This window comes from Egretta garzetta, unplaced genomic scaffold (assembly GCF_000687185.1).
Source record: "Egretta garzetta isolate BGI_Z169 unplaced genomic scaffold, ASM68718v1 scaffold50, whole genome shotgun sequence".
In the NCBI taxonomy this organism is placed as follows: domain Eukaryota; kingdom Metazoa; phylum Chordata; class Aves; order Pelecaniformes; family Ardeidae; genus Egretta; species Egretta garzetta.
Genome location: NW_009258613.1, coordinates 249,855 through 258,998, shown reverse-complemented (window position 1 = coordinate 258,998; position 9,144 = coordinate 249,855). Strand labels below are relative to the sequence as shown.

Genomic DNA, 9,144 nt, shown 5'->3' with positions numbered 1-9,144 from the left:
CTCCACAGAGGGGGCAGCACTGAGACACTGAGCTGGGCCTGTGCTGGTGCTCCTATCGCCTAAAAAAAATGGTTTCACAGAACCCTGTGATCCTGTGAAGTCTAGATATGAAGAACAGCAGTCGACAGAGAGAACAGCCAAAGAAAACTCCAGGGGCTTATGGACGGGGTTAGAAAGTACAGAAACTGTTCTCTGCCACCTTTTCACGCGCTTCCTCACAGAGGTGTGAAAAGCAGGGAAATATATAATTGTTTTAGTGAAAATGTTTAGTTATCTCCATTAAATAGCACTGACAGGTGAAACGCCTTAATTTTTGCAACTGTTACTGAAGTCTGGTCGGTGAGGTATGCCAGTCTTCCAAGTCATCTCGTTACCAACTCCCTGAAAAGAAAAAGGAATTCAGGAAGGTTTCTTCTTTGCTGCACGTGAATGCATTTTCAACAAATAAAGCTCACAGCTCCACCTCTCCAGGTGCAAAGCCCATTTATCTGATCAGAAGCGCGACTCTTTTTGCTGTGAAGTCTAGATGTATTTCTACGAAAAGCTGTGTAAGAGACCTGGTTGGAACTAGCTTTTGAAATATTGCTCAGGGTAGTACTGAAGAATTTCGGTATTCAGCAAGGTGTCTAATGAGTTTATTTGAGTACTGGAGGGAATTCTGCTACTTTTTTGGGACACCTGAAGAAACTGTTAGAGCTGAAAGCGTAGTTTAAGCTTACATGGCAACATCTCGTCATGTTCAGATATATTTTATGCCGTTACCTTCGATTTGCAGTACTCTCTGAAATTGATTTTGTGTTCTAAAGACAAAGCACACACATTAGCACAGAGAAGGGCTTTTTCAGTGTTTTAAGACTTTCTAGGATCAGTCCATGATTTTGGGGAAGATCTCAAGTGAAAACCAGTTCTCTCATCGCAAGTGGTCCTCCATGTTGGCAAGCCCGTGTATGTTAACAGCAGCCCCCATGTCTTTGTCTGCTGCCTCGGGTGTAGCTTACAGACAGCCCAGAACTGGCAATGCAGGAAGGCTGTCCTGGAGCGGTACGCAAATGCTGTACTTCGGCTTTTGCTTTCTTTTGCAAAACAAAATCTTGTTCAGTTCAACCTTAGGTCAAAATTACTGTCCCTTTAATTGCATCCTGTACTAATTGTGGATTAGTAACCCAAGAACCTCTTAAGCCGTACGAAAAAATGAAGTGTGGCAACTGAGAATTGGTATTTTGTGACTGCTCAAGTAGCAAGCTCTGGTGTGAAGGGAAAGTTACCCTCAGGCCACAAAGCGTATGTGATGTGCAGGGTATAGATACTGTTTAATATAGCGCAGTTGGCAGGAGGCATTTTCGTCTTGTCTTTTTTTGGTGGTGCTGGACACTTCTCAAATTTGATAGCGATATTTCCACTTTATTTATATATATTTAAAACTGCACTACTCTCCTTGGAAGCTATTTTTTTTTTTAAATTTTGGCCATGAGGCTTTTTTTTTTCCTCCTTCAGTAATTTCATAAACAGTGTTACAGTAACATGTAGCATCCTACTGCGTCCAAGCGGGGCTCGGTACGTAAGCCCTAACAAGGCTCTCTGAGGGTGAAATTCTTCAGTATGTGTTACGTGTTTCTCTGTAGCCTGATCTCATCCCATGTCATCTTGAACATCCCCTTAAATCAAGAAGCTGTTTGGCTGCAAAGCACAGGCATGGTCACAAAATGGGCTAATTCTGCATCTAGGAAAATATTTGCATACCAGTAATTGTTAAGAGCAACTTTTTCTACTCTGTCTTCCTCAAAAAAAAAAAAGTTTAGCTATTGTGTAAGTTAAGAGGCAAGATCCAAACCCACCAAGCTGGAGGTTCTTGCTCTTTACCATGTTGGTTTTTTTTTCTATTACTAGGAAAAAAATGAAAGTTACTTTGGCAGCTGTACTGTCAGATAAGGCCGTATCTGGAATTTAAGCTTTGCCATAGACCAGTTTATTCATAGTGCATCTCTAGCCTTGAAAGGCTAACGAATTTCAGTCTGAAAAAATGAAGACCGTTGATAAAGACACCCACAAAATGACACTTTCTTTGAAACAGAAAGCTGTTTAATTACCTCCAAACAAGAGTCAAAAGACCAAAGATGAATCTGTACCAGTGAGCAACCAGTGTTCAGTGTGAAGGGAAGGGCAGTTAGTGACTTAAAAGTGAAGCTATCTGCATATCTGAGCACCCTGCCCTGCTGCTCTCAGCACAGGTTTTTATTCCAGGTTAATCTTAGTGACTCCTACATATGCATGCAGCAGTCTGAAGTATATTCAGTACTGAGTTTCAGCGTCTCCTAATATCAATCTTTCTTTTCTAGTCAAATACTGGAAATAATGGCAGCAGTAAGAGAAGATGACCCACTTGAGTTGGCCAATACTCTATATAACAACACTATTAAAGTCTTCTTTCCAAGTATATAAAGTTGTTTTTCTTATATTTATTCAGCATAACTTCAGTAAATATATTGCAAAAACTTAAAAATTATCCTATCTGCAAGTTCTTATCACTGGAAGCCAATATGTAATGCGGGTTGGTTTTTTTATGGTACAAGATTAAAGCTGCTTTTGAAAAGGTGGTCTGCATTTGTGCAGTTTCTCAGCCCTGTGTCCCTCTCCTCAAGATTCAGGATCAATTTGAAGGGTAGCCCTCTTGCTGGATGCCTTACAAGATGAATACCAGGCTGCCAGTTCACATGTAGAGCACTTCAAGCCACTGCTGGTAATTCAGAAGCGTTTAACACATCAATGGCATGCTTTGCTACTTCACCAGAAAGCTTAGCAGTTTCATCTTTTGTTCCACATATGCAAATGCTATAACATTAAGTCTGCTAACCTAAATTTTTTATTTTTTTTTTTTATTTTTTTTTTAAAAACACAACTCACTAGTCTTTAGCGCTAAAGCTCTGCTAATACTGAAATATGGTAAAGCTGCTTTGGTTCAGGCTTTTCATTTCTGATTTGACCCGCTGAACAGTGTTTTCACCAGTAGTTTTCATTTGCATCCAGACCTCATAGATCACGGATTACTGGTATACAGTCTTTGGCACAGCATTATCACTACATCAATTAAAGAGTGTTTTTCCAACCATCTTAAAAACATGTGAAAACATTTTATTCCATGTACAATAATGTACATAATTTTAAGGTGGTCATGAAAGAGACCAGCAAAAATTAAGAGGTATATTTACAGTAGCACACACCACAGTAAACAACCACCATTCACAGATTCAACACTGAGATACTGCTGTTGTGCTTAAGTACAATAACTACAAAGTGATACTTTTATTCTGCTGAAGTCATTCTTAAACAAATACCTCACTGCTCAGTAAAGGACATCTTAATCACCAAGAGAGTTAGAGTCAACATGAAGAGTCTCGTTCAAGTGCTGTGCCACGCAGTCGTCATCTTCCTCATCACTATCGGAACTGTCGTTATCTTCATTTAATTCATTTTCAGCATCAGCAGCTGCTTCTGCAACATGTACAGGATTTTCGTTTGGTGCCACAAACCCATTGTTGTTAGAAATACTGGCAGTTTCCTTGTCCTCAATATACACTTTCTGATGGCACATCGGGCAAGTGTCCTGGATGTACAGCCACTTCCGAAGACAAAGTGCATGAAAGTAATGGTTGCACGGAGTAATGCGAGCCGAGGTGGTGAACTCATGGTAGCAGATTGCACATACGTCATCTATTTCACGTAACCGACTTCCTTTTACCTCTGGAAGCGAGTTTATTTTCTTAACAGCAGTCCGGCGATTTATAAAAGTCTTCCAGCCATTCTTTGCTTGCAAGTAGATGTTGAAGTACGCGTGCAGACACATCATGCAAGCGCGAATCTTGCTTCCCGATTCAAAAACCATTGTGTAAGCTCCGTTTCCAAACATGATGACTCCAAATATAAACTCAATAATATTGCCAGTCGAACGAACATAATAGACATAATCATCAAGTTTTTCCCATAGCACATTGTAGTAGCCATCAATCATAAACAATATATAAACAGTGATAGAAACTATGACTTTTAGGCAAAGCTCTACACAGAACGCGGTAACGGCAAAAAGCCACGTATTTAGTGCATAGTGGTGCCAGAGGATGTAACTGAGCAGAACTGGAAGGATGAAAAGGCAAGCGGAAACAAACAGTACGGGGAAGTGTCTGCGAAATGACGACACGTGGGAGGCACTCAGAGACATCAGCACAGGGTCTGTCATTCCATGGATAAAATGCAGGACTGCAGTTAACAAAAGGCACATGTTTCGACTCAGGCGAACTAATCGTTCTTCTGGTTTCAGCCCACTTAGACCAGTCTGCAGAGCCAAAATGAAAAACAAGACGGGCGCTACAAAACCGAGCCTTTTGTCATCCTCATCAGTTGATCCGATGAAGGCCAAGATACCAAGTCCCAAATAATGGGCTACGGAGGAAATGACGGCACTCATGCCTAACACAGTTAACGTAGAGTCACACCCACTTATGATCAGGCTGCAAATCAGTTCCCAACAGTTATCCCACGATATCAAGAAGAATTTTTCTTCTGTATTAGTTTCAGCCATCTTTACCACGTACGTTAATACCACAGCTTGTGCTGTAAGTCTCGTTAGCCAGAAGACACGCAGTACAGCTGGAAACCGAATCCTTTTCCATGTATCTTCCATCAGCAGCTGTAATCCATAAATGCGATACATGTGCCTCACCAGCAGATAAACATAGCGCACCGAATAATAGAACCATTTAATTTTCGTTACTAAAATGGCTGTGGTATTTAGTGTCAGAACTAGGCCTGAAATAAAAACTAGTATCTGCCGGACATTGAAAGGTAATTCAACCACCAAGCCAATTACAGGAATCAGTATATCCAGGATGATCAGTTGAGAGTATATGGACTGCACGTTCAGCAACGTAACGTATCCAATTCCAAAGGTAAGCTGAAGGATGGAAAGCACCATCCATAGCGAAGGTCCTTTATGAGGGAAGATCTGAATTCCGAACGCGGCTGTGTAGTAGGCACTGTGGAAGTTTATGTGCAAAGCAGCATAGTAATTCACCAACACTGAAGTCGCAGCCAGCAGAAATGCTGAGGCGATCATATAAAACTTGAAAAGTGCTCGCTGTTGTAAGACCAGAACAATACTGGATACAAAGACACCTAAAAACAGATTGAAATCATTTAGTTCTCAGCAGAAATTCAACAAGAGATTTTAAGCTATTCGCTCTGGACCTGCATTTATTTAATGTATCACTTCCCAACTAGTCACTCGTAACTTTACATTACCAATGGTGCCCTTGTCGGAGAACAGACAGGAGGATGACTTTTATCTCTGCGTTTAATACATCTGTGCACTGCAGCTGCGATGCAAAGCCAATGCAAGCATTAAGTCAGTTACTGTTAAGTTCATCTGCAGCTTCAGACTAGAGCAGTGACAACTCCCAGCCTTTCAGCCTTAGTCTTGAAATCTAAGGGTAGACAAGTTCTAAAAGCAGAAAAGAATTGCCAGATACAGCATCACCTCTATAGGCAAAGTTAGTAAATGTTACTCATTTATTCCTTACTAAGTCCCCAAATTCACTTGGGCCTATGTAGTTGAGCGCTTGGCTCAAGCTGGAGTACTAAAGATAATGGCTGCCAAAACAGTTTAGCTAAACCCTTGGATGGGAAAGTTTCTGTGAAGGCATCCCGAAACAAACGTCTCATGGAGAAGACCTTCCGCAATCTGAAGTGTTTGTACACAGAATCCCAAACTGCACCAACAGCCTCTTTGCCAGCGCCAGCGCAAACTTGCATCTTACTCGCTGGAAGTCAGATTGAGATCCTTGAAATTCCTGTTTCCTAACCTTTCCCTCAGACTGACCATGAACACATCTTGACCATGACTGGAAAGCCTGCACCTTCTGATGACAAATCCTATCGCAGCTTCTGTAGTACCTTGGTATTACATTTGTGACCTTGCAGTAAACTCCTGTAGCACAGCTTATGAATTTCTCTACTATGTACCACATCGGTAAGGGCTCTTCCCTAACAGATGTTGAATTCAATGTCATTTATCACCAGATCCACTTCTTTAAACATTTTTTTTTTTTTCATTCAGGAAACACGCTGCCTTTGTTTTGGGCTCCTCAATCAGCTTCTAGTCTATGCAACTGCTTTCTCACCCAAACCAGTTTGGGAGAGATTTCGATCTCTACAACTTGCATTTGACTGTAAGGTGCTTTCAAGCTCTGTACTAAAACTAATGAAATCACGAGTAATACTCTTCCTACTATTGGACAGCATCAGTCTTTTCTGACAACTGTATTTTAGATTGTTCCAAATCCTCCACAGTAAGTGTTTAAAATGTTTTAAGCCATGGTATCTTGATCATGGGAATAAAAAACTTTGCTAAGAACCAGCATTTCATTCCACCGGTTGTGTTACCAGCTGCTTGTATCAAAAAAACCCCCAAAACTAAAAAACCCAAATCCCAACCTGAAAACCACCCCCAGCCGGGAGGACTGAGTAAGGAGGGAGAGGGCCTACATGAATCAGTAGCAAAAGGCAGACTACAGAAGTTATTAATGCACCTTGACAGCGTTCCTTGCTGGCAGCACCGGCTGATGTACAAACATTCTCCTTAACTAATCATTAACCTCATGACCTTGTGAAGCCGACTGAGGAAAAGCCTCAACTGGTTTTCAGAAAGTGCTGTGTATCGTAGCTAGGTTCTTCCATGAAAAGCTGAGTATCCGTTACATACAGCGCTTTCTTTAAAATAAGCTTGACCATTCCGTTGCCTTTTCATGCATACTGCCGTACCCCCCTTGGGGAAAGCGAACGCTGCTGCCAAGTTTGTACCCTTTGTCTTTTCTCAGAAGTCACAGGGAAGGCTCAAACGCTTGTAACAAGCTTATTATTTACACAGTTGTGATCCTTTGAGCCAGATGAGCTGCCTTTTGCACTAAGCGGGCTGCTCTGAAACACGCCTGTTATCAAAACCTATTTTTCTTCCGTGCAGTTGCAGGAACAGGCCCGTATTTAGGTACCATAGGTCATCTTACAGCACCGACATTTCACATGCAAGACACATGCCTAAAAACAGTACCACAGTGAGTCAACAGGAAAGCTAGACCTACTGGTTCCTCTGAAGAGGGGTTATAACAAAAGGTAAAGGGTTTCTCCACCAGCAGTGGTGGACAAGTCAAGACCCCCCCCTAAAGGAAGCTCAAGAGACCACAGGAGGCAGCTCAGGTCTCTGGAGGGGAGCTGAGTGCTCCTCTCCCCATCTCCATTTACCTCACTCAGCCTATCTGCTGCAAGGAGACTTCCCCCTGCCCTGCAAAGTGTTCACCAAACGGTGAATCTTTCCCCTCTGCTGGGAAACGCTGCAGCTCCTCCTCCAAGAAGATCTGTCCTTGTTTCTGTACATACCGCTGCCCAGCTTCGCTGTTCCTATCCACGCCACCCCACCACCAACTGCCTGCTGTACAGCCTCGAAACACAGCGTTTAATCAAGCCACACGCATTTACTTCTTAAATCATTTCTTGTGTTACAATGAATCCCTCCCTCATTTTTTTCCTTTAATTCCTGCAATTGTCAGTATCTTCCTAGTAGCACACCACCTAGGATTCAACTTCCATCATCTGGAACTGCCAATTTCCCTTCCCGCCCCCCCAGTCCCAGCACTTCTTGCTTCCACATCTTTCTACAGCCCACAGTAACCATGTCAAAAATCAGCATCCCCGCTGAGGAGGGGCTGCTGGCTGAAGGAACAGCGTCACACTCTGTGGTGGTTCTGCCAGAATCAAGATGCTTACAAAAAAACCCAAAAAAACCCCCAGCGTCACACTCTGTGGTGGTTCTGCCAGAATCGAGATGCTTACAAAAAAAAACCCAAAAAAACCGCATGCAAAGGTATGAAAGGTAAACATTGTGTTGGAGACAAAGCAAGGTTAATCAAAAAGGGTAAAGAAAAATTGCACTGCCGTTGTAGAACTTGGTTCTGTGCTGTGGGTAACTCTATGTACGCGTGTAGGAAATAAGCGATGGAAGACTCAAACCACGGAGTCCTGCAGTAAAACTTTTTACAAGCCACGCAGATCTCGCTCAGCACTCCTGAAGAGCTGTGCTCGCAGAGCGCTTCAGAACTGTTCAGCATCACCCCTGAAAGCTACCCAATCTCTCCGGAGCGACAATCTTTGTATCTAGAGGACAAGTTGGGCGTTTATCCTCTGCTGAACAGTGGTGTGCTACAGGAAAAATTTGGATCAGTCTTTCAAAGCCTGCAGATGGTAACTAAAAGGGCAACTTCCCCACTATTTAAACACAGAATGATCCAAAATAAATGTTTTGGTTTATCCCAACAGCAGCAGAACCCCAACCCTGTAATCCTTAAATTCAGATGAGGAAAAAAATAGATGCAAAAGCACTCTGTTGTCTGAACCACACAGAAGGTCTTTGACATCGTCTTTACACGGTCACATTTTCATTTTGGAAAGCCAAGAATCGGAGACCACTTGCCTCAGAGTTACAAGATAAGTCTCTTGGTATAAACCCTTTGCAAACCTCTGCTGCAGGAGGCCGGGGAGGGATCACCCACTTCTTCCCCCAAACCCTTCCAGAAAAGCGACCTTACAAACGCAATCCTGAAAAGCACCTTAATCTCTTGAGCCCAGTATCATGCACTCGACAGTGGTATTTAGCCACTCTTCTCAGCTTCCGACCCCCACAGCCATACCACCTACTTCCTTCCTGGTTTTTTTTCCTACTATAAACATAAAACAAAACACAAAGTCAACACGTCGCAGCCCTGCAAAAAACTCTCGCTCCGTTTTGGATTCTCCTTTCACGGGGCTCCAGCCTGAGGCTACGTAAGCGCCCAAGGTTACAAGTAGTACCGAAAATAGTATCGCCTACTTATACCACTGATTTTTAACCTTCATCCCAGGGAAGGAAAAAAAAAAAAGCTTAAAAATAGCCATCGGCAAGTTTCAAGAGACTTCTCTTTCATTTGGGAACCGAATTCCCGGCGTTTCCGAACTGCTGTTCCTAAAATAAGGACTGAGCAGTACATTTCGGGAGGACTGACGCTATCCAGAGTGCTTTTTACAGTAAAAAACCAGCGATTAAGAAGCGCCCAACCGCGAAGCTGC

At 42.7% G+C, this 9,144-nt stretch overlaps 2 protein-coding genes across 3 annotated transcripts in view; one reads left to right on the top strand and one right to left on the bottom strand.

Annotated features, from left to right (window-relative positions):
• TATDN1 (TatD DNase domain containing 1) overlaps nucleotides 1-7,676 on the top strand; it is a 22,242-nt gene extending 14,566 nt beyond the window's left edge. Inside the window, exon 11 of one of the 2 annotated variants that reach the window (XM_035903444.1) lies at nucleotides 5,864-7,676. In XM_035903444.1, the coding sequence (XP_035759337.1) occupies nucleotides 5,864-5,885 (22 nt within the window). In that variant the 3' untranslated portion in view covers nucleotides 5,886-7,676. Of the gene's footprint in view, nucleotides 1-2,336; nucleotides 2,883-5,863 lie in introns of those variants that run through there. The other variant, XM_009647969.2, reaches the window with a different exon arrangement.
• On the bottom strand, nucleotides 2,907-5,802 carry RNF139 (ring finger protein 139). Its single transcript, XM_035903421.1, has 2 exons — nucleotides 5,706-5,802; nucleotides 2,907-5,193 (listed from the first exon to the last, which is right to left on the bottom strand). Exons 1-2 carry the CDS (start codon nucleotides 5,800-5,802, stop codon nucleotides 3,356-3,358), a joined length of 1,935 nt encoding a protein of 644 aa, XP_035759314.1. The 3' UTR covers nucleotides 2,907-3,355.
• Nucleotides 7,677-9,144: the final 1,468 nt, after the last annotated feature.